Source organism: Capricornis sumatraensis, chromosome 4 (assembly GCF_032405125.1).
Source record: "Capricornis sumatraensis isolate serow.1 chromosome 4, serow.2, whole genome shotgun sequence".
Lineage (NCBI taxonomy): Eukaryota > Metazoa > Chordata > Mammalia > Artiodactyla > Bovidae > Capricornis > Capricornis sumatraensis.
In genome coordinates this window covers 26,001,937-26,026,217 of record NC_091072.1, presented here as the reverse complement: position 1 = coordinate 26,026,217, position 24,281 = coordinate 26,001,937, and the positions used below count along the sequence as shown (strand labels likewise).

General features: G+C 35.1%; 1 protein-coding gene across 18 annotated transcripts in view; it reads right to left on the bottom strand.

Moving 5' to 3' along the window:
* PCM1 (pericentriolar material 1) overlaps positions 1-15,721 on the bottom strand; it is a 77,432-nt gene extending 61,711 nt beyond the window's left edge. For 12 of the 18 annotated variants that reach the window (XM_068970228.1, XM_068970234.1, XM_068970240.1 and 9 more), the window contains exons 1-7: positions 15,626-15,721; positions 13,142-13,387; positions 11,965-12,234; positions 10,860-11,030; positions 5,609-5,786; positions 2,426-2,535; positions 279-495 (exon numbers count right to left, since the gene is read on the bottom strand). In XM_068970228.1, coding sequence (XP_068826329.1) covers positions 279-495; positions 2,426-2,535; positions 5,609-5,786; positions 10,860-11,030; positions 11,965-12,234; positions 13,142-13,387; positions 15,626-15,721 — 1,288 coding nt within the window. Of the gene's footprint in view, positions 1-278; positions 496-2,425; positions 2,536-5,608; positions 5,787-10,557; positions 10,675-10,859; positions 11,031-11,964; positions 12,235-13,141; positions 13,388-15,625 lie in introns of all 18 variants that reach the window. The other 6 variants (XM_068970230.1, XM_068970225.1, XM_068970224.1 and 3 more) reach the window with 1 other exon arrangement.
* Between the last annotated feature and the right edge of the window lie 8,560 nt (positions 15,722-24,281).

The window sequence follows — 24,281 nt, the reverse complement described above, 5'->3', positions numbered from 1 at the left end:
TTGATCCTTTTCCCTTTCTAAAATGCTACCAGTTTTTATGCCCAAATTCATTTTTCTGAATTTTAGAGAACATATCTACCATCTATTTGGCTCTACATTACATTGCTTTATTACTCAAAAATGTTTCACATGCAAGTGCTATTTCACCACAAAAATCTTAATTTTCTTGAGTAACTATGCATTCATTCATTCAGAAAATATTTACAAAGTAATTACTACACGTTGACATATATATTTATGTATCCTATACTTAAGACTGCTGAGCCAGATTTACTTACATGATGAATTGTTCAAATGCTGGTCTCGAAGTGTATGAAGTTCTCCAAGAAGTTTGTCCATTTTTTGTTTCTTTTCTTGTAACACTCTCATCTTGCTAAAAAGTTGGACTTTCTCATCAGGTAAATGCTCTGAAACTGATGGATTTCTGCTCTGAGAAATCTCCCTAGTTAATGAAAGACTTTCTGCTTGTCTTCTATTGTCTGGAACAGCTGGAGGCTTATTAAAAAAAAAAAGAAGAAGAAAAAGGCAATTCAAGGTTGCATTCTCATTTTAAAGATTCTTTATAAAAAGAGATAAACATCTGTAGGTTGTACTGCTGGGTAAGCATATGTCTTTCCTTTTCCTCAATTACATACAGTTTTCTGATGCACCACTATACATACTGTTATATATACTGTTTTATAGACACAAATAACTATACAGTGGGGATTATTGGATGTTATTACCTGGATCTAAATTAAGTGCTAGAAATGCCACATTTTATACAGAATAAACCTTCAAATATCTCATCCTCTCTCTTGCCATCTTTTTAGAATCACCATCATAAACTTCTTAACCTATCGGTTTTTCCTAACACTTCTTTCCTATTAAAAAAAATTAATGAAACATTTATGAAACATAAATCCACAAAGGATTAGGGAATCATATATGAATAACCACCATTGATTTTAGTCCAATTTCAAAATTTAATATTAAGACGTTATGGGAAAAACCCCAACAAACTTTTTGGCTAACAATATTTTGCCACATTCGCATCAATTCTTTTAGAGAAATATTATGGATATAATATTAAAGCTAAAGCTTTATACATATAAAACCTCAACCAATTACTCTCTCAAGAGATAACCACAATCTGGAATTTGACATCTACCATTCTCATACATGTTTTTATTTTGTAATACCTATGTATGTATCCATAAAAAATATACACTCATTACACATTTTAAAAGATAAGCTACATGGTATCCTTCTTAAACTTTCATTTTCATTCATTAGCTTTGGTTCATTTACTATAACTGGTTATGGGATTTTGCTCTGTGTATATATCATAATTTATTAACCCATTTTCCTGTTCATGGACATTTAGATTGTTTCTGCTTTGCTATTAATACAGTGCTGCCATGAACATTCTTCTATGTATCTCCTTTTGAATAGCTGAGTTTTTCCAAGGTGGGCCAATGCAGGGTCACTAAAGAAAATGTACTGCTGCTGCTGCTGCTAAGTCGCTTCAGTTGTGTCCAACTCTGTGTGACCCCACAGACGGCAGCCCACCAGGCTCCCCCAGTCCCTAGGACTCTCTAGGCAAGAACACTGGAGTGGGTTGCCATGTCCTTCTCCAATGCATGAAAGTGAAAAGTGAAAGTGAAGTCGCTCAGTCGTGTCTGACTCTTAGCAACCCCATGGACTGCAGACTACCAGGCTCCTCCATCCATGGGATTTTCCAGGCAAGAGTACTGGAGTGGGTTGCCATTGCCTTCTCTGAAAGAAAATGTACTAGATACTGCTAAATAACTCTCTAAAGTAGTTGAAACTCTCCAAAGTAGTTGGATCATTTTAACTCGGTCAGCAGACAGGACATAATGCACTGTCAACCATACTCATTTCCAGTGGAGAGAGATTAATTCACCCTTATTATTCAAAGTCCACAGATTGAAATTTTTCATTTATATCATTATTTACGAAGGTCATCAAACTTACTAACTCTGAAATTAAACTTTAGGACTTTCTTGTTAGTAAAACACTGCAAAAACACAGACTCACAATAACCTAACAGTTGTGACTATACAATCTTTAAGGTGAGATAAAAATGTGTCATCTGGAAGCATACGAAGGGGAAGTTTCACTCATCACTATGTTTAAAGGAGGTATTTCCTCTAATTTAGTGTTTCCCAAAGTATAGTCCCAAGATGTCCAGCAGGGGAACTGCATGGCAGGATGCCCATCTCAAATGTGTGAATCAAAACAATTTTGGAAGTGGAGGTTCCCACTGATGAGAAATCTACAATTTCTAACAATCATGCTGTGTGACATCATTATGCTTGGTAAAGTCTGAGAAGCACTGCTTTCATTAATGTGATTTTAAATCCAGTACACCAAAATAATGAAGTGCTGCCGTAAGAATCACAGCATACAGAATCACAGATACCTGAGAATCACGAAGCTGATTATGAAAATGCTGAATTAGATCATTCAATTCTTCGTTTAGTTCAGAGGTGATACTGACTCCAGATAGGCTACCTGTAGTTTCTGTTACAATTAGAAAGAAAGTTAACAACCATTCATTAAAGCAAATAAATGAAAACAACACTTTTACTTCTGAGAAGCTAAAAATAAATTGGAAGGGGGCATGCTTAGTCACTCAGTCATGTCTGACTCTTTGTGACTCCATGGACTGTACCATGCCAGGCTCCTCTGTTCATGGGATTTCTCAAGCAGGAATACTAGAGTGGGCTGACACTTCCTTCTCCAAGGGCTTCCTGACCCAGGGATCAAATCCACATCTCCTGCATTGCAGGCAGATTCCTCACCATCTAAGCAACCAGGGAAGCCTAAATTGAAGGGTAGGGGTGGGGATTTTAAAAAGTCACTTAATGTAAGTTGAAACTAGTTAACTCTTAGATTTATCTGAAAACCAATCATTTTATGTTTCCATCTAAACTGAAATAAAGGAAAACTCATAAAACTCTAGTATTGTGGTTCAACTTCTTCTGTCCCAGCACTCAAGAGGGAAACTGCTACATCTCAATTAAGCAAAGGACTCAACACAGTTCCAATGAGGTGGATGAATCTAGAGCCTATTATACAGAGTGAAGTAAGTCAGAAAGAGAAAAACAAATATCATATATTAATACATATACATGGAATCTAGAAAGATGGTACTGATGAACCTATTTGCAGGGCAACAGTGGAGATGCAGACACAGAGAACAGACCTATGCACAAGGGCGGGAGGGGAAGGGAAGGAAGGAGAGGGTGAGATGAACGCAGCAAGTACCATGGAAGAGCATACACCACCATATGTCAGCCAGCCGGCCAACGGAAATGTGTCGTCTGCCTCAGGGAACTCCAGCTGGGGCTCTGTAACAAGCTAGAGGGGTAGGAAAAGGGTGGGAGGTGGGAGGGAGGTTCTCAAGGGAGGGGACATACGTACACCTATAGCTAATTCATGTTGATGTATGGCAAAAATCAAACCAATGCTGTAAAGCATTTATCCTTGAATTAAAAATAAATTTTTTAAAAAAGGGGGAAAATAATAGGGACTCAACAGAGTCGAGGTGCAAGCAGATCTACCAAATTTGGGCTGGAAAAGTGGCAGGGAAAGTGGTGAGTCTGAAAAAGCCCAGCTGATTCTCACCAGCCTCAATCCCCACCTCACCCAACAAAATCAATGCTCTATACAGGGGTCAGCAAACTTTTCTTAAAGATTCAGATAATAAATATGTTAGGCTTTGTGGAAATACATTACTTGTCTCAACTACCCAATTCTGCCTTTGCAGGGCAAAAACAACTATATATAATACATAAACAGATGAACATGGCTATGTTCCATGAAACTTTATTTCAGGCCAGTTCTACAACAGAACAGGTAACTTATTGAAGCACTTGCTTGTGATACAAGGTATACTAAAAGACCACAGTTTTATCTTCATCAGGCTGTATTCCCAAGGCAGTATTCTGATGACAATTTTGATAACAGTTACTGCTCTACTACTCAGTCAACCATGCTTCTCTTTCCAGCTCTAAGAGACACTATAAACTATTTCTGTTTTGAAAGAAAATATTAGCTTTTTCAATGAGAAATCAGAATTTCAGGGCAGGATAATATCCCACATATCTAGTCCAAACTATTTGAAAAAAATAAATTAGACTCTAGGATAACATACAAGCTAGTTAACTGATGAAAGGGAAATTCCTTCCCATGAAAATCATGTTGCCTCTCTTATAGACCAGAAGATTAAATACCGTAAGTTTGTTTTTTCATCAGTATTCTCCTACAAAATCTCAGAAGTGCAAGAGGAAAACTGTCTTCAATCATTAACCTAAAATTCTTTTTGAACTAAAATAAATTCAAATTTAAATTCCTCTCCATTCTCCTCTTGGTCCCAGATTCATAATAGCACAATAAAAAAAAAATTACCTGCTTACTACAAGGGAAAAATAGGGATGAAGATTTGCATAATTATAATTATATACTATACCATATATATACAACTATATATATACGGTATATGCTATACTATATATAATTACTACAAAAAAATTCCTCTCCATTCTCCTCTTGGTCCCAGATTCATAATAGCACAATAAAAAAAAAATTACCTGCTTACTACAAGGGAAAAATAGGGATGAAGATTTGCATAATTATAATTATATACTATACCATATATATACAACTATATATATACGGTATATGCTATACTATATATAATTACTACAAAAGAGTAAGTTAACTTACAAGTCATAAAAATTTCCTATGAAAATGGAAAATTAAATTACAAATAACAGTGATCAGAAGGTTGAGCCAATGGGCTCAGTGTAGACAGTATGATAAACTGAATAACAACAGGGTAACCACAGTAAGAACCTAAAATGGAGAGCCTACAGGAGATAAATTATTATTAGATTGGGATGACACACTACTACAAATTAGACCCTAGTTTTACTGAGTTCTAAAAAGTAACAATTTGTTTTGGACTTACTGAGAAATTAAACACTTAGGTTTGAAGGTAATGAGAAGAATTGCAAGGTTAGATTCAATACCAAAGAACTCAATACTATTTCCATCTAAGTGATACACGGCTCTGAGGGAAGAAGGAAGAAATGAAAGAACATTTCTGAGTCTCAGGGAGACTGGATAGGATACAAATTTAGTTCAAAGGAACTAGTGCATACAACTGGGTACCTTACTGATACAATAGTGAAGCTGCCTCACTTAAAAGTTTTAACCCTTCCTTGGCAGGCAAGCAAAGTATAGCAATCCTAGCTGAATAAGTACAAAAGGCAAAAATAAAAGCAACAAGAGCCCTATCAATCTGAGGTACAAAAACAGAATGACAGCCTGTCCCTTTACCTCTTATGGGTACTCTCTGATGCAAAGGTGAACGAGCCAGCTGTCTACCTGGTACAGTACGATGACCAGGAGTTGTCTCCGCAACCTTTTCTGCATAACCAGAGAAAAGCACAGGACAGAGTAAGCCTTACATGTAGGTTTTTAAACTAGGCAACAATCCTAAATCTGATGAAATAACCACCAGCATCCACCTTGCAATCGTATCATTGCTTACTGGGCGTTACTTATAAGAACAACATCCTAAGACAGTATAGCATACCGGAATCATCCATCACAGCTATAGCTTGCTCGGCTTTATGCTGCAGGGCAAGGAGAGCAGCTTGTCGTCCCTGCAGAGCTCTCAGCTGCTCCTGCTGCTGTAACATCCTTTTTAATAAATCATGTTGTTTCTTCAAATTTTCTATCTCTTCCATAGGCTCCTGCTGAGGATCTCTGGCCTGAAAAATAAGACCAATAACACTTATATCTATTAAAATCTATGCTCATGTGTCAACTATCAATGGTAAATTACAAACATAAATAATAAATTTGTATTAAATATACAACCCTAGATACAGACTTGAAGGGAAAGAAAAAGAAAATGACGACACAGAGACAGCCTGTCATGTTAAGAATTAGGTAATTAAGTAATTTCAAGGTAAAAGACCATAAGCACAGACTTAGCATGAAGAATTAACAAAAGGAAAATAAAGGAAGAGGCTTACAAAAACAAAGATAAAAGGGTCAAGAAGGCAGAAGAAGCTACACACAGACATACGCACACGTGCACGTACACACACACAGGAATGAGAGATACAGGTCTTATGGAAAAGGAGAAGCATATTATAGCAGGTTAATGCCCCAAAAGTAGCCCTGAAAAAGCCCAGACCATAAAAAGAAGCCCAGACCAAAAAAATGTTCTGCCTCATTCCTAGAAGGGATGTTTAAACCCAACAAAACCAACAGATGAAAATCTTTTTAATTTTTATTTGATTTTTAAAATGCATTTTTATTTGATTATCTGATGTAAAAGGCTTTAATTTACTTGTATCACTTTATACAAGCAAACAATAAAGAAAAATGTTTTTTTCTTTTAAAAGATGCTCCTTTAGATAAGCCTAAGAACACAAATTACTTTGAAATTCCCCCTAAAGACAGCATTTTGCCTAAAAGAGGAACAGACTGAATAGGTGTCAATTATAAAGAACTATAAAGTTTTAAATATTAATCTTCAACCTATTCAAATGTAACTCAACCAGAAACATTATGTTCAAGTAATCAAAGAGACAAATTTAAATGAAACTTGGAAACAATAAAATTTTAAGTCAAATTGTGCATGAAATTATACCATAATGGTATTTTTCATCACTGATTTGCCTTTTAAAATTTTTATATCTTAAAAGTTTAATGATTTTACCTAATATTTACATAAAGTATTTCTATCAGCTTAGAAATAGTCAATTTTAAATTTGCATTGCTATCAAATTTTTGTTGGGGTTATTTATAGACTTTAAATGAATGACCTCCCTTGGCCCTGACTGAAGTTAACAAGGAAAATAAAGAAGTTCAATGATTTCTTTTGAAAATAAAAATGCACTGATCTGTATTCCCTATGTACATGTAATTCCAGGAGAAATTAAGGAGAAGACAAATGGCTCTAGAAAAGTTTCCTTCTGGGTTACATTCCTCACTAATACTTTGCAAAAACTTCTTCTCTTTACCTCCCCAAGCAGAACTCAGTAATGTGAGTAAGAATGAGTAACCGTGTAACTTGGCAAGCAATAAAAGTAAGTACATGGCTTAGAATTAAGAACTCAAAGAAATGAAGATCAAATAACACGTAAAAGACTGCAGTCAGAATTTTTGATGAACGTATCAGAGAAGCCAGGTCAGTGCTCTATCTATCATGAACATGGAAGAGAAATAACACATCTTGGTTAAGCTACTATTTCCTGGAGAATTCCCAATAAACTGAACCCATTTTCAAATCAACAACAATTTACTCAGTTCTCTCCCATCCAACACAAGTGGAGTTACTCTGTTAACATTACACTCATTCCTATAAAAAGTCATCTTCTTAGTTCTGGCTCAATTTAAGATTGTTTACATCTCATAAAATAACTTGAAAGGTGAGAGATAACTATGAATCTGTGATAGCGAGTCATCTCAGATTTGATCCAAATTAATTTCCTCAAAAAGTGAAAGTTGCTCAGTCATGTCCGACTCTTTGCAACCCCATGGTCTATACAGTCCATGGAATTCTCCAGGCCAGAACACTGGAGTGGGTAGCCTTTGCCTTCTCCAGGGGATCTTCCCAACCCAGGGATCAAACCCAGGTCTCAAACCCAGGTCTCCCGCATTGCATGCAGATTCTTTACCAGCTGAGCCACAAAGGAAGCAATTTCATCAAAGTCATTGGTAAAATATAAACCAGATCCAATTAGGTACAGATTTCAATTGGAAAGATTCAGAGAACTATCTCCAGATTGACATCAATCAAATACTCCAATAAGCATCAACAGTAAATAACTAAGAAAAGAAACATTACACATATTAAGACAAAAATTCACCTAGGGAAAAAACCATCAAGAATGCGCTGCTGCTGCTGCTGCTACTGCTAAGTCACTTCAGTCATGTCTGACTCTGTGAGACCCCATAGAAGGCAGCCCACCAGGCTCCACCGTCCCTGGGATTCTCCAGGCAAGAACACTGGAGTGGGTTGCCATTGCTTTCTCCAAAAATAAAGACTAATCCTAGGCAATAAGCTAGTAATAAAACATATAAAATTGGTCTTATTTATAATCAATTATTAAAATAGTACTGTACTCTTGTCAAATGGATAGGAGCACTTTTACAAATGCTATTTTTTATTCAAACTGTTTTAAATGGAGCTACACAAATAGTTGTCTTTAAACCCTTCCTGAATGTCTTGACGCAAGTCATGGAAAATTTCTAAAGAAAGAACATTTAGAGCAAACACTGGAGAAAAAAAAGGAGCAAAAACATTAGGAAACAAGTCAACTGACTAATAAAATATTTTTCTAAAATAAAAGGAAGGGAAGGGATTTCCAATGGGAAGAAAAAATATAAACCAAAAACACTATAAAAATATTTCATTCTTAAAAAAAGGAAAGCTAACAGCTTGCTCCATTTTTTCTCTCTTTAATAAGTGACTAAGGAAATAAGACAAGATTTAAAAGGACCATTTTAATCCACTGACACAAATATCAACTAAAAAGGCAACTAATGATCAGGGTTTAAGAATGTGTTGTATTTTGAGCTCTCAATAGCAAAAAAAAAAAAGGAAAATGGATTAAGTTTCAAGTCTTTTGTTAATGCAAATTAAAAACAGCTGCCACACATAGTCCATGAAGAAAAGAATAAGAAAGCAGAAAAGAAGAAAAACACTAAAGTATTTTTACTAATGCAAATTACTGTACAACTAACCATGTTAATAACATACAAATTTAAAAGTTAGAGCAATAACAGAAAAGCAAATAAGGAAGAGGAAATATGAACAAAAGAGGTGCTCATTTAGAGGGTTCCCAAGTTAATATTGTAAAGTATACCTTTGAGGGAAATCCACGTTTCCGGCTACATTTCCTATTAGGCCTCAGCTCCCTGCCATGCTGAGGAGGTCTGCCACCTTTCCCCTTTGGACTTGTAGTAACGTCAGTGTCTGAAACCTGTTCTTGTGAAGCTGAATTCCCTAGCTTGTCCTCAATGCACGGCCGAATTCTCAGACTAAAAGATGCCTCCTTTATTAAATAGTGTAGCATATTAATTTCTTAATACAAACTCCTGTTTAACATACAAGCCAGCCTTGTAAATAAATATAAAAATTTACCAATCCATGATTTAGAAAATTAATCCACCCTCTCCCCAAGTGGCAATAAAATTTTAGACTTTTAAATTCCCATAGACTAGACTATTGGCTTATTCTAAATAAGTATCATATCTTAGGCAATTTGCAAGCTATACAACAATCACTGAAGCATATTTTAACATTTATTATATGTTACTGATTTCCAAAATGTCCTGATTTTATGCTATGAAAGAAAATCTCATCGTGGTGAACACTACATACACTAGATATACAGATAAATTATTATAATCAATTATACCATTTCCCACCCCTCTCAAACACAATTCCTTTACACACATGCCCCCACCCTTCCATTTCTGCTGGAATGAAATGTGAGAAAGAAATTATTCCCCACACCACTGTAAACAGAAAAACAATTTCCCCACAGTAGACTGCATTTTTCAACAACCATTTGGATCAAGCCCTCTGAGCACCTCCTGGTGAAAATAATGGAGGAAAAAAAATTCAAGTTTCCTCTTCGAATCAGGAAGGGCAGGATGAGAAAGGAGGCAGATAGGAAACTATGCAGGGCGATGCTGAAAGGAAACAAACCCTCAGATTAATGCTGACTAGAAACTGGAAACATACCTCAGAAATCAACAATACACATGGTCTGTCCTTCCACAAGAAAGGCATTAGTGACAACAGGGTTTCAAGTTTACTAATGCATGGTTATAGGAGCAGTTGCTAAAATTAAAATGTTTACAAGTATACTAGTTTCATACTAACTTTAACAAAGCGTATTTTACAAATCTTGCCTCAAAGTTCTGAAAATTTCTGATTTTCCCAAAAGACAGTATTTTGATACATCTCATTTTGCAGAGTTAAAATTTATATACTTTTCTCACTAAATAAATCCCAAAGGAAATGCTAACCTGTCCCATTTTCAGCTCAGTTTATCAGCCATCAGGTTTGACTTCAGTTCTAGGCTAGCCTGACAAATGAAAATCCTAACAGCCTTCAAATGAGTCCTCAATGGCAGAGAAACTTGGGAGGCTTTCCCAAAAGACAATATGCCAAGCAATGACACTGTCCTCATAACTAGTACATCTACAAAGAATTTTAACTCTCCCAATGCCTCTTAAAATGAGCAAAGCTGTGCTTAATGATACAAATGAAGAAAACCAGGTTTTTGCAAGCTGAAGACCAGAAATTATCAACCATTAAAACTACTTTTCATATTAATAAATAAAACTTTTAAATTTCCATGTTCAAAAAGAATATATACAGCATTAACAATCTGAGGGTTTCTTCCCTGAGATAAATTTTTCATTAAGGAATGCCTACAAAAGTATTATTGTGAAAAATAAGGGGAAAGTTTTTATCTTCATTTCCAGCACTTTAATTACTAAAAAGCCGCTTACCGTGGCATCTGAAGCCTCAGACCGCACATCTATGTTTAGCGATGTGCTCTCAGCTACAGAACCAGATCCCACAGCTGAATCTATAGTCCGAACATCCTCCTCCTCATTTTCTCTAGCCTGAAATATTTTAGTGGTATAAATCATACAACTATTAAAAAGGGCAATAAAATGTTACAAGGGATGGCACGATTTTTAAATATATTAACTCCTCTGGGGTGGCAATCAGAATGTCATCACCATAGGTACACACTGATGTACTACAAAAATCACTCAGTACGTTATGTAAAAGGTTCAAAACTTACAAGAATTTTCTGGAGAAATTTCATATATGACTTTTCTTGTTCTTTAAGGTGATCTATTAGATGAGTGAGGCGCTCAACATTAGCAGATCTTTCATTTTTCTCTACAAGGTCTTCCCTCATGGAACTAGCTTTAGTAATATACTCACGAATCTGAACAAGCCTGCTTACAATCTGCAGGGGAAATATTAGGGGTGTGGGGGGAGGACATGAAAATAAATAGGATGTGAAAATGAGCATAATTTATTGAACAGCAACAACTTTGTAGATTTTAATTTCAAATAACCAAAGATACTTCTAGGTTTATCGCATGAATTCATACATGCAAAAGATCTGAACCAAATTTACAATTGAATCAAAACTTAATGGGCAATACTAACAACTCCAATTTGCATTAATTTCAAAATTAGTTTTAATTTACATTACTTGAAAACTTAACTTTATAAAACAGCATATTAAACTTATTTATATAAATTCTTCTAGTGTTTAAATATTTCTTTATAAATTTTAAAAGTTAAAATACTTTAAAAACAGAATTATCTTTTCAAATGAATTATATAACCATTTAAAGAAATTTCTACAACAATCTATTCATCACATTACTTCGACTTCTCTTTACTAAAAATTAACAATACAGCATTTCACGGATGAACAGAAAGTCTTAATTTACCTGACTATGCCACTTCTACAATCATTTTTGTAAAAATAAATTTATACAGTTTTGAATAAACCTGACAGGATTAATGAGCAAAAAGTTAAGGAAGTACTTTGAGTGCAAGGTAAGTCACTTCAGTTGTGTCCAGCTCTTTGTGACCCTATGGACTGTAGCCCGCCAGGCTCCTCTTGTCCAGGGTATTCTACAGGCAAGAACGCTGGAGTGGGTTGCCATGCCCTCTTCTAGGCCATCTATCCGACCCAGGGATCAAACCCTTGTCTTTTATGACTCCTGCAGTGGCAGGTGGATTCTTCACCACTAGTGCCACATGGGAAACCTGGGAAGTACTTTAATTCTACCTAACTGAAATTTCTATGTGTATAAGTATTTTTTTAAATCTTCATGCTTCTACTTTGAGGTTTATGAAAGCAAAGAGTAAAAGAAATATATCACCTGGCTGCTCTCCATTGCAGGCTCTCCTCTTCCATCTTCTTCAGAGACTTGACAGTTTTGCAAAAGGTCATTACTTAAAGCAGAAGCAAACAACTCTTTACACTGTGCTGATCCAATCATTTCTCTCTTTTGAGGACTTATAGTGGCATCTTTGCTCTTGTTAGTATTAATCTGCATAGGCAAAAAGTTGAAGGGCTTTCGGTTCTCACTAAGCTGACGTTTGTTGTTAGCAGCTGTTGCTCTACCTTGAGAATCACTTCCAATGCTTCTCTATATATGAAAGAAAAACCAAATCCCACAAACATTAATCTTTCAAAATGAAAAAAAAAAATCCAATGTTCTTAGTCAGCTTCATCATCAGGTGTTGATTCAGGAGGTATATATAAAAGATCTGTCATAAGATTCAGAGCAGCTTCAGACCCACAAAACTATTATGAACCATATTTATAACTCAGATTGCTAGTCATACTTGATCACAGAATGTAACATAGGCTTTGGACCTAATGAATCAATGTTAATTAACACAAACATTAACGTAAAGATGTGTCAACGTGAAGCACTGTCTGATAAATTATTCAACTTAGTGCCCGGCATATAATAACTGTTCAATAATTGATACAAAGGTGACTAAATGATATATGATCATCACTGTCATCATACCAGACTAGAATCTATCTTTATGCATATTTAGAGAAACTTTATCAAATACAGATCAGACAATAAAATGTGAAAAGTTCATTTTCATTTCTACTTGCTTTTAGTTCTAAACTTGACTTCGGTGATTATAAATACAAATAACAGTTTTACTCTAAACTTGAGATAACAGCACATTCCACACTTAGCCAATGATAAATATTCTAAACTGGATCTTCTCTTTTGCTTAATAGCTATCTTACCCAGTTAGTAGCATGCAAATTTTAGTTTCAAAATGAAATCATTTAAGTCAGCCAAACACTGTAATAATAAAGTTCTGTAAAACCTGTCCTCAGCAAGTTTAGAAATAAGGACTTTGTTGCCTTCCAAAGAACACAGTACCATCAGCACTGATTAACATTCTTTCCATATGCACAGAAACTAAGAAAAAGAAATAAACAGTTCAATTTCATTAAGACAAATGACTTATCTATGGCAAATACTTTCCATAGTCATAACTTGATTTGTAAAGTAATTTACAAACCTGATCTAAATCACTGAAGTTTATGCGCTGTTTGAGTTTTTCTAGTTCTGCCTGCTCGGGAACAGACATCTGAGTCACGTATCTACTATGTGGAAACGTCAGTGAAGTCTTTGTTCTTCGTCTCCCAACTCCCGGCGATGACTCCGGAGAAATATCATTAGTTACCCTTTTATCACTTTCTACACCAAATTTTCTCTTATTTTTTTCTGAAGACCTATTTGCCTTCTTCTGCTGGCTGCCCCAATCCTTTAAAAAAGTAAAGGCAAATGTTAATATGGCCTCTATCAAATCAGGAAAATATTTTGGTACGCTGTACAATTTGGGGTCTTAAAGTTAGAAATGACAAAACATTTTTCACATAAATACACAGTCTTAGAGACAATTACTTACCTGCATTAGCCCATTTTCCCTCTATTACACGTATCCTAAATTTTAAACTGTGCTGAAATTATTGTAATTATTCAGAAAATAACTATTTCCCTATCACAAATCATTAATAAATACCCAACCTCTAACCCTAGCATCAGTCTAAATATTTTCAAAGCATTTTTAAAAATGGTTCCTTATTATTTATAAACTGATTAGTGAAATAAAATTATAGATATCTTCACTGGTCTCTTTTAAAGTCAACATGTATAGGTAGACAGATCAGGAATCAACCTGTGTTCTAAAACGATTACTGTTATATGAAGAAATGCTCCACTGTGTGACCCTAGGCAATTTATTTCACCTTCATAAATCTGTTTCCTAATCTCTAAAATAGCGTCACCTTTAAAACACAATTTAAAATAACATATATAAGACAGCCAGCACAGTGCCTAGCATGTAGTAAGCAACCGATGTTAACTATTATTATTTTCTATAGGGAACAATGTACTACATGATAAGGTCTGATATGAAATGATAAAAAAGAATATGGCAGAAAGAGAAGAAAAACTAAAGAGCCTCTTGATGAAAGTGAAAGAGGAGAGTGAAAAAGTTGGTTTAAAGCTCAACATTCAGAAAACTAAGATCATGGCATCTGGTCCCATCCTTCATGACAAATAGTTGGGGAAACAGTGCAAATGGTGACAAACTTTATTTTGGGGGGCTCCAAAATCATTGCAGATGGTGACTGCCAACCCTGAAATTGAAAGATGCTTGCTCCTTGGAAGCAAAGTTATGACCAACCGAGATAGCATATTCAAAAGCAGAGACATTACTTTGCCAACAAAGGTCCGTCTAGTCAAGGCTATGGTTTTTCCAGTGGTCATGTGTGGATATGAGAGTTGGACTATAAACAAAGCTAAGCACCAAAGAATTGATGCTTTTGAACTGTGGTGTTGGAGAAGACTCTTGAGAGTCCCTTGGACTGCAAGGAGATCCAACCAGTCCATTCTGAAGGAGATCAGCCCTGGGATTTCTTTGGAAGGAATGATGTTAAAGCTGAAACTCCAATACTTTGGCCACCTGATGGAAGAACTGACTCATTTGAAAAGACCCTGATGCTGGGAAAGATTTAGGGCAGGAGGAGAAGGGGACGACAGAGGATGAGATGGTTGGATGGCATCACTGACTCAATGGACATGAGTTTGAGTAAACTCCGGGAGTTGGTGATGGACAGGGAGGCCCGGCGTGCTGCAGCCCATCGGGTCGCAAAAAGTCTGACAAGACTGAGCGACTGAACTGAACTGAATGTTTTACCAGAAAATATGCTTATTTACTTAGCTATACTTACATAACACATTCAAAAGTTCTATAAATTCCCACCTTATCCATATTAGAAGAATGTTTTAGTTTAACTTTACTAACACCTTTTGGGATATTTTTCTCTCTTGTAATAAAATTTCCTTCTCTATACACTGTCCCTCCAGCACAATTCACATGTGAATGTTCCTGCCAACCTCCTATTCTACTTACCCCACCCAATCTTGGCCACAGGTGACTGGAAAAGAGATGCATATCTAATACAAGTTAGGATAATCATACTTTAAAATTTCAAATTGAAACAAACAGATAACTAGTCAGTCTATAACAGCAGCCATAACTGAAAACTGTAGAATGAAGGGGCAGCCACATTATATCATGTGGACAAGACGATAGAGAAAACTGGTCTATAAAAATAAAGTTGGGTTTAGTAGAGGCATTCAGAAGCAAAGAGTTAGTGAAGTGAAAAAGTAATTCTTGACAACTTTCTGATTGCTTTTTCTAGTCCCTTCCTAAAACCTAGCTATATTCCTTTAACTTATTTTCCATAAAACATCTTTATACTCTTATAATAAATCTCCTTCCTTTTCAGTTTAAGCTAACTCAAGTTGCTATGTTACCTGCAAACAAAAATGTCTTCAACTAATATACCAAATTGCCCAGGGTCATTTAATATATCGGCCAGCAAGAAAAACTGTGTCTACACAGTTTCAGTGAGGATGACGTGGCTAAGTCAGGGGAAAGTTGCATTTTAACATCAGTAGCCAACAACACACCATCAATAATAAGATATCTTACCATATTGTTAAGTCGGTCATCAACACTCTCATTGCTCCAGTTTGGTAAATCCTGCTCATTCACACCTTCTTCAAAAGGACCTCCTCCTGTGGCCATACTGGCTTTTACAATTAATCTTCTGCAAAACAAGTGAAGACTAACTTTTAAACATATAAAAACAAGCTGTAATATTTAAATCATTCCATGAAGCTTAGCAATAGAAACAAGTATCAGAAAAGTTGATTTTATGAAATAAAAGAGGCACCATCAACCACACACAAAATGATTTAGCTGCCACAGGCATAGTATGTTTAGCATGCATTAAGTAGCTGAAGTGATGGGGAGGGGAAGGAAAAAACCTTGGAATATCCACTCTTTCTACAGGCTTGCATCCTTTAAGGTTACTCAATTTATTTGACACAATCCAAAAAGGTAAAGAGGTAGGAAAAAGTTACTGGATGGAAATGATATCACTTATAATAGCAACAAAAAGTAAAATTATCTAGAAATAACATAACTTTGCCCTATGTAAAGACACATTGTTTTTTAAATTGAAGTATAGTTGATTTACAATGTTGTGCTTATTTCTGCTGTATAGCAAAGTGATTCAGTTAAACACATACAAGAAGCACTATTAAATTCTATAAAACAACACAAGAGAAAATGTGAATAAGTGGAAAAACATACTATCTCCTTAATGAGAAAACTAAACATTTTTTCTGAATTTATAGACTTAATTAAATACCCACTGGGATTCTTGGAATTTGACAGAACAATTCTAAAAACCATCTGGAAGAACAAACAAGTTAAAAAAAAATTACCTGAAAAATAAAAGCAAGAGTTGCTGTAGTGGTCAAGAGAGTAGAAAATTAATCCCAAGATATTAAACCACATTAAGTATCTATATGGTTCAATAAGCACCACTCATAAAGAAAATCCTCAAATATACCCAAATCAAAAAATTTAATGACAAAAATTAACTATAGCTAACATCAATTTTGTTCACTATATGCCAAGTGCTAATGCTAAACATTTTTATCATTTAACCTTTGCAATAATTGAGTGGTAAAAGATTATTCAATTGATGGGACAATTTGCTAACAATGTTGAAAAAAGTTTATTTAAAGCTTTAACAGACTTCCTAAACTAGGATTCATCATCTTAAACACAAAACACAGATTTCAGTGACTATTTTCTCAATTCTCCCAAGGATGGTACATACCCAGTACCATTCCAGACACACAGAAGAATTAATTCATAGCAAACAACAGATGCCTTAGAACATTAAGAGCTTAATTCCCCTCAGATGAAAAAGTCGGCCTTACACCATAAACCAAGATACTATCCAGTAGATTAAAAATAGATGAATAAGATTAAAGAGTCAAATAAAAGAAAAAAGAACAAGCTTTAAAAATAGAGATTTTTACTAATTTGGAATGTGGAAATAAAAAGGAATATATGTTCAACCAATTTTATTCACACACAAGTGAATCCTACGTATACTGAGAATAAACAGTAAATGACAAGCTGGGAAAAAAATCTGAAAGAAATATGAAGTATATAATTAGAATCTTTACTATATTAAAAAATGCTTACGTGAAAGCAGTTGTTGATTATGGGGTAGGAATGTGATTTTTGCTCTTTACCTTATATATTTTCAGCAATATTTTACAACATTTTTTACACTAGAAATATATTTAATAACTTTGCAAAATAACTGATACTCATAAAGAGGTATGTCCAGTGAACTGACTCATTAAAATGAAACATTTTACATCTACCTTTTTCTAAGATGCACTGATGTAATTTGTAATATTAAAGAATAGGAGCTCAAAAAAATACATAAGCAACAGAGGTGAAAACAATACCTATCATTACAAAAAAACAATTTACCTTAAAGTGGAGATTAGAAGAGAAATTACTAAAATATTTAAGTAAAAACTCTAACCAATTTTTTGGTAAAGTACAGTATGTTACATTTTCTATCAGGAGAGTAATAATAAAGTAACTTTAAGATAAATTAAAAATATATTCAAAGAGATGTTTTATACTCATTTTTTTATTATGATGAATTCTTCCTAAAATGAGCTTTTCCTAAGGATCTAGTGATAAGCTAATGACTTTGAACACAAGTTTCTAAAACAATTTAAAACATATTAAAATTAGTCTGGGGAAAATATATCAACTATTTCTTAAAAATCATTTTTAAAGACCATTTACTAAATAAAGTCTATGAAGTTTATAAACAACTTTGTCTAGTTGTGATTGATGTAAGATGATATTGAGTATTTATATCTCAGTAATAATGATACCAAATGGTTGAGAAGGCATACTCCTACAGAAATAAAATTATCAGCATGAAGCTAATGAAGTTACTGCCTGTGGATCAATTCTCACTGTATTCAGCTGCTTTCTTTATGGGAGTAGCTATCTCACCCTATAACAGGTAGAAAACAAAGGCAAGTCATTTCTTTCTTATGTCGACCTCTTTAACCTCTTCAAAGTCACCTTTAAAACTACTGATATCTACCCTCTAAATTTTATTCTGTAAACACATTAATATAATTTATAGTTTTTGATGTTATGATTATTATTATAAAGTATTATTTGTATAGAAAGACTTTTAATAATCAAAACACTAGGTGTGTAAGAGAAGAGGACCAATGCAAGGAAGATTTTGATGGCCGAATCAACATGGCTTAGCGACTATAATGAAGTGGGAGATCAGGCAGGGAGAAAGGAGTTAACGGGTAACCCCTGGGTTTCTAGCTTGAAAACAGGGTATATGATGATACATTTAAAGTAATTTGCAAAGAAACACATTTCTGTTAATGAGAGAAAAAGATGAGCTCAGTTTTAGAGATGTTTGAGATATCTATTGCATATTGCTACTGCTACTGCTAAGTCACTTCAGTCGTGTCCGACTCTGTGCGACCCCATATACAGCAGCCCACCAGGCTGCCCCGTCCCTGGGATTCTCTAGGCAAGAACACTGGAGTGGGTTGCCATTTCCTTCTCCAATGGATGATAGTGAAAGTGAAAGTGAAGTCACTCAGTCATGTCCGACCCTCAGCGACCCCATGGACTGCAGCCTTCCAGGATCCTTCATCCATGGGATTTTCCAGGCAAGAGTACTGGAGTGGGGTGCCATTGCCTTCTCCATACCCAATTAAATTTGTCCAGCAGGCAAACAGCCATCTCTCAGAAGTGAAATTTAGGCTACAGAGATGTACAAATCATCAATTCATAAAAGAATGTAAAGTGGAACAGAAGGCTCATGGAGAAGATAAAGAGTAATAGAAGACTAACCCTTGAAGGACATAGATATTTAAAAAAGAAAGGAAAAGAACACTCAGAAGGTGTACAGAAAGACAGGAGGGAAACCAAAACCAGAAGAATGTGCTAGAAAGAGGGAGAAGTGTGTAAAGAAGGAGGGTATGATAAGAATGCCAAGTATTACTTTACCATGTAAACAAACTAGTGAAAAGTGTACACCTGACAACCTTGGTAAAAATCAATTCCATAACTGAAATGGATTTATTGATGGGGAAGAGAAAAAACTAAGGGAAGTCATTAGGTGATTTTTTCAAAATACCATTCTGTGAAGGAAAACAGGCAGAGAAGGTCAAGTAGAAAGATTCCTTAAAATGGAGGCATCTTACATATGGTAATGCACATGTTTCAACGCTACTCTCTCAAGTCATCCCACACTCTTCCCTTCCCCCACTGTATCCAAAAGTCGGTGTTTCCTTTACTGCCCTGCAAATAGGATCATCAGTATTATCTTTCTAGATTCCATATATATGCATTAATATATATTTGTCTTTCTCTTTCTGACTTACTTCACTCTGTGTAATAGACTCTAGGTTTGTCCACCTCAGTAGAACTGACTCAAATGCATCCTGCATGACGCAGGGAACCCAAAGTTGGTTCTCTGTGACAACCTAGAGGGGTGGGAGGGGACATATGTATACCATTGGCTGATTCATACTGATGTATGGCAGAAACTAACACAATATTGTAATTATCTTCCAATTAAAAATAAAATTTTAAAAATACTAATAAAACTGATAAATATATATCTAACCGGGGGGAAAGAGGGAGGTATCTTGAGCACATTTAAAATTTGTCAGGACAGTGCTCATAGAGGGAGACAAAGATGCAAACTGTGTGTGGTCTCTGAAAAATTGGGACCAACTGGGATCTAGGGCTTAAGAAACATGATTAGCATTAGACAGGCAGAAGAACACCCCTTTCACTGAAATGAAAGAAAGAAAGGATAGAACTGGACACAGGCTAGTTAGCAGATTTGGTGGTAGGAAGTTGAAAGAGTCTGTTAATTGCTGTGAAGTAAAACAGATTGCTCGCTAAATACGTGAGGGTAAGATGACAGTGTCTGAGAGGCTGGGGAAGGGTGACGAGAGTGAATGAGCAGCACTAAGGACTCAGACAAAAGCAGAGAACGTTCACTGTTAGCACTAATGTAACACTAATCTGCAGTTTCCATTTTTTTCCCCAGAAGTGCTCATCAGCCTTGATGTAAAGCAGTGGATTCCACTGAATCCGTCCAAGGTTGGGATTTTGCCAGACAGGTTTAATAGAAAAACAATGAGATGGGAAAGCTGAAGCCACTGGAAAATAATTAGCACAAGTGATGGATGATCGTGTGTGAAGCAGAATGGAGATAAAATTCTTGTACTTCAAACAAGCACTTTCATCCATCCTATGACCTACTAAAGTTAAGTTGAAACTATTATTTATAAGTTTCATTTTGCTATTTTTGACAGTCTTATTTGGTTTCCTCATCTTACAAGGATAGGAAATGCAAAAATACCATGGCAATTTACAAGCTACTTTCAGTGACTGATCTTTCTAAAGAAAATCCTGATGTAGAAGTCTTACTATAAGTATTACAGATATCTAAGTGGAATATCACAGTATTAATTACCATGAAAATACCCATGACTGATTAAAGTTACCTTTGAAATAAAAATACAAATTAATCAAGAAAAAATTATTTTCCCTAAAATCTTTAAAATTCAGATATTATTTCTCAAATGATATTAAATGACTCATAAGTGTCTTTGGAAATATCTTACATCTCAACTGACAGTTGTAAACCAAAATAAAGGATTTCCCTGGTGGCTCAGGAGTAAAGAATTCACCTGCCAATGCAAGAGATGAATATTTGATCCCTGGGTTGGGATGTAACCCTGGAGGAGGGCATGGCAAACCACTCCAATATCCTTGCCTAGAGAATCCCATGGATAGAGGAGCCTGGCAGGCTAAATCCATGGGGTAGAAAAGAGTCGGACGCAACTAAGCACATCCAAATAAAACATTGTAGAAAGTATATATATATATAAATTTATATATATATATATATATTTTTTACATTTGCTTAGAGTCACAAAATAACCAGAGCTGGTATCTTATATTATCTGTACAACTTTTCTAAAGGTTGAATTAGCTGAGCTATTTCTTTTACTAATTATATAAGTAAATATCCAGTATACTCTTTTGAAAGCCTTAACATAGTGCACAACCACACTAAGCACGTTTAATGGAAACTGAGAAGAAAACGTGTAAGTTTTTGGCATTATGTGTTGTTTAGTTTCATTTGAGGAATTTCTCAATTTCTTCTCTGTACCTAAAAACCATACAGATCTTTTGCATAGTTCTTTGAGTTTGACACTTACTAAAAATTTCACTAATTTTTTAGAACTTAAGGCGTCTCTTTATAATTACCCTCTTAAAAAAAAAAAGCTCTTTAGGTACTGAGGGGAAGAAGATGAATAGACTGCCATACAACACTCAATTTGAATCAACAAAAATTTGATTAGACCTCACCATGTACTGTACTGGGTCTATCTTATGGTACAGTTACTCTGTGTAGAATGTTTCCACACCAAGAAAATTTAATATAGCCTCGCTGACTACAAAAGCAAATGAGAACCCTGAGGTCAACTAAATTCGGCTTGTTAAAACCTCTCTCTCTACAGCTTATATTTGAAATCTGTCACTTCCTTGTCATTGATACCTCCCTAGGCAAATCTATACATCCTGCTATAACCAATCCCAATCTTCAATGCCATTCCATCCCATACTCTCCACTGATTACAGCTCTTCCTGTGATTCCTTTCCACTGGACCATTACAAACTCACTCCCTATTATACAACCTCGATCTATTCCCAAACACTCCTCCTGCTTCTTTGGCTTCATTAAAATCCCAAACCACTCTGAAAGCACTATTTCCTTAGAAATCCTTTCTAGAAGATGTTACTCTTCCTAGTCTCTCAGATTCATGGGGAAAGAATATCATTTACAGACTATTCTTATTTAACAATGCTTAGCCTTCCTCTTTTGAACAAATTAACCATCAAAAACACCACTCTCCCTATCTTGGGTACCATTTCCTACTGTTCACCCCAAGACAGTCTTACACTTTTAACTGGCTTGTGGTTTTCACTCTCCACATTACTCTCTGCTTTCATGACCCGAACATTTGTAATGATTTTTCTAAGACTCTGACCTCAGTTACAACATCCATCTCATCTGCTCTATTCCAATACTATTTCTACTCTGGACAGATAATTTGTTCAACATCCTAAACTTCTGAAATGCCTCTTTCTGAACCTAAGTCCTTGCATTCTGTTTTGTCTCACCTGCTCATTCCTGCTGAATTTACCCCCTGGCCCTGCTGAATACCTCCTGTCCCTTGATTATTTTCCTTTCCAAGAATCCATTCACTTCTCACTTTCTTACTTAACCCATGAATGCCACTTCCAAAAATGCCTTGCTAGCATCCTTGGCCTCCTCGTCAATTTGCCCATTTTATCAACTCAATTTTTCATAAACCTCATTTCTCTTTCTTTCTGTTTGTACTCTCAAAACTGTCAAATAATTATAAAATGGCATTGACTGTGTCCACTATTAAGGTATACTACACATTGACACTTTCAAAATGTAGGTTTACTCCTTGAGGCAAGGCACTTTACCTGTTTTGCTCACTGCCCTATCTCTAGGTCTTTGTAGCCATGAAGTAACACATTGTATGCACTCAGTTAAATTTGTATGATGAATGTACTGCTATGTTACCCTTTTCTGGCTTCTTAATAAATTCCCTAGTGTGATTACTCTGAACACTCTATTTTTCCCAAATCTCATACATTTACCTCTTTTTCCAACAAATGGCCAAATGTCCTATTGAGAAAACCAAGGTCTTTTAAAGCAAGTTTAACTCAACTGCTTTGTATTTTTATTCTATTTTATCCATCTTCGCTAAAGTGTTAAAAGGAAAATTATTTGTGACTGATTTTACAACTTTTTATTTTACCAAATACTCCAGTGTTAAAGACTCTAAAACACAGACTCATATCTGACATTTCCTCTGAGTTCTATTTTTCTTGTCTTATTCTATTATAGTCTTTCAACTAACAGAAAAAGATACCAAGAAGTACAATTAAGATATAAATCAACGGCCAATCTATATTCTTATGATAACCTATTGCATAAGTGTGTTGAAGATTTGTCTGCCTTCCTAGAAAGCAAGGATATATTCATCATATTTTGAGACTTAGGCTGTCTTCAAAATTTTAACAGGAGAACTAAATTTTCTGAAATCTTTAAAAGAGTAATTATTGCTAAAACGGTTCTAACAAAAATTTCTTCTAATCCTCATGCTCTAGTCATTTAATTTCTAAACTGTCCTTAACAAACAATTTCTTAACTTTCCCTCAGTGAACTTAACTTGACTTCTTCCTGCTGGTCAGAGAGTATCTTTACGTAACCAGCATTTGAGAATGCCCTGTGTATAGAAACTAAAGTTTAAAGTAAGTTTAGACAACTGAAACTAACAAACTTCAATCGACAGTATACATAAGCTCAAAACGTAGAGGAGTTTGTGAATAAAAAATAAAAATAGCCAATTAATAGAAAAGTTGTACCAGATGACTTAAGAGTAAATGAATTGGGAACAAGAGGCTATCCAAATAGTTGCTACAGGAAACATTCAAACTCAAATGAGCAGATGAAGAAACTGTGAAGACAAAGACATTTTTAAAAATATTACATAAACTATCGCAGCATTTAATAATTACGAATGACATGGCTCTTTTCAAACAAAAGTATGAAGACAGACCAAAGTGGCACACCAAAAAGCAGGCCAAACAGGGCAGCAAACCTAGGCTGTTCGTTTACTACAGGCACTGGTATTTTATAACAATATTCAGCATCAAGTCTTCTTCAAATGGAATACAAAAGCCAATAACATATACAATGATGTCAAATTACCTGTTTAAAATCTAGTTTTCGTAGCTCAGAAACAGCTCCCTTCCTGCTTCACACTTCAAAGCTGTTGTGTGCTTATGATTTAAAAAAAAAGAAAAAAAAATCATTTTAGCCCATTTCACTGTGATGTACAGAATACCAAATAGTATTTATAACCTAAAGTGTGCTCAGAAAATCAACAGAAAAGGAAAAATCCAATTAATCAATATTTTAAATTCAACGTACTTTAATTCTTTAGGAAAACAAGGCGCTCAACAGGCTTAAATCCTCCAAACCTGTTAAGAGCCTACCAAACAGCACTGTGATACCTTAATATCTACTTGGGAATACAATGAAATTATAATGTAAAAACACTATAATGCAATCATCATACAGATTTCTCCATCA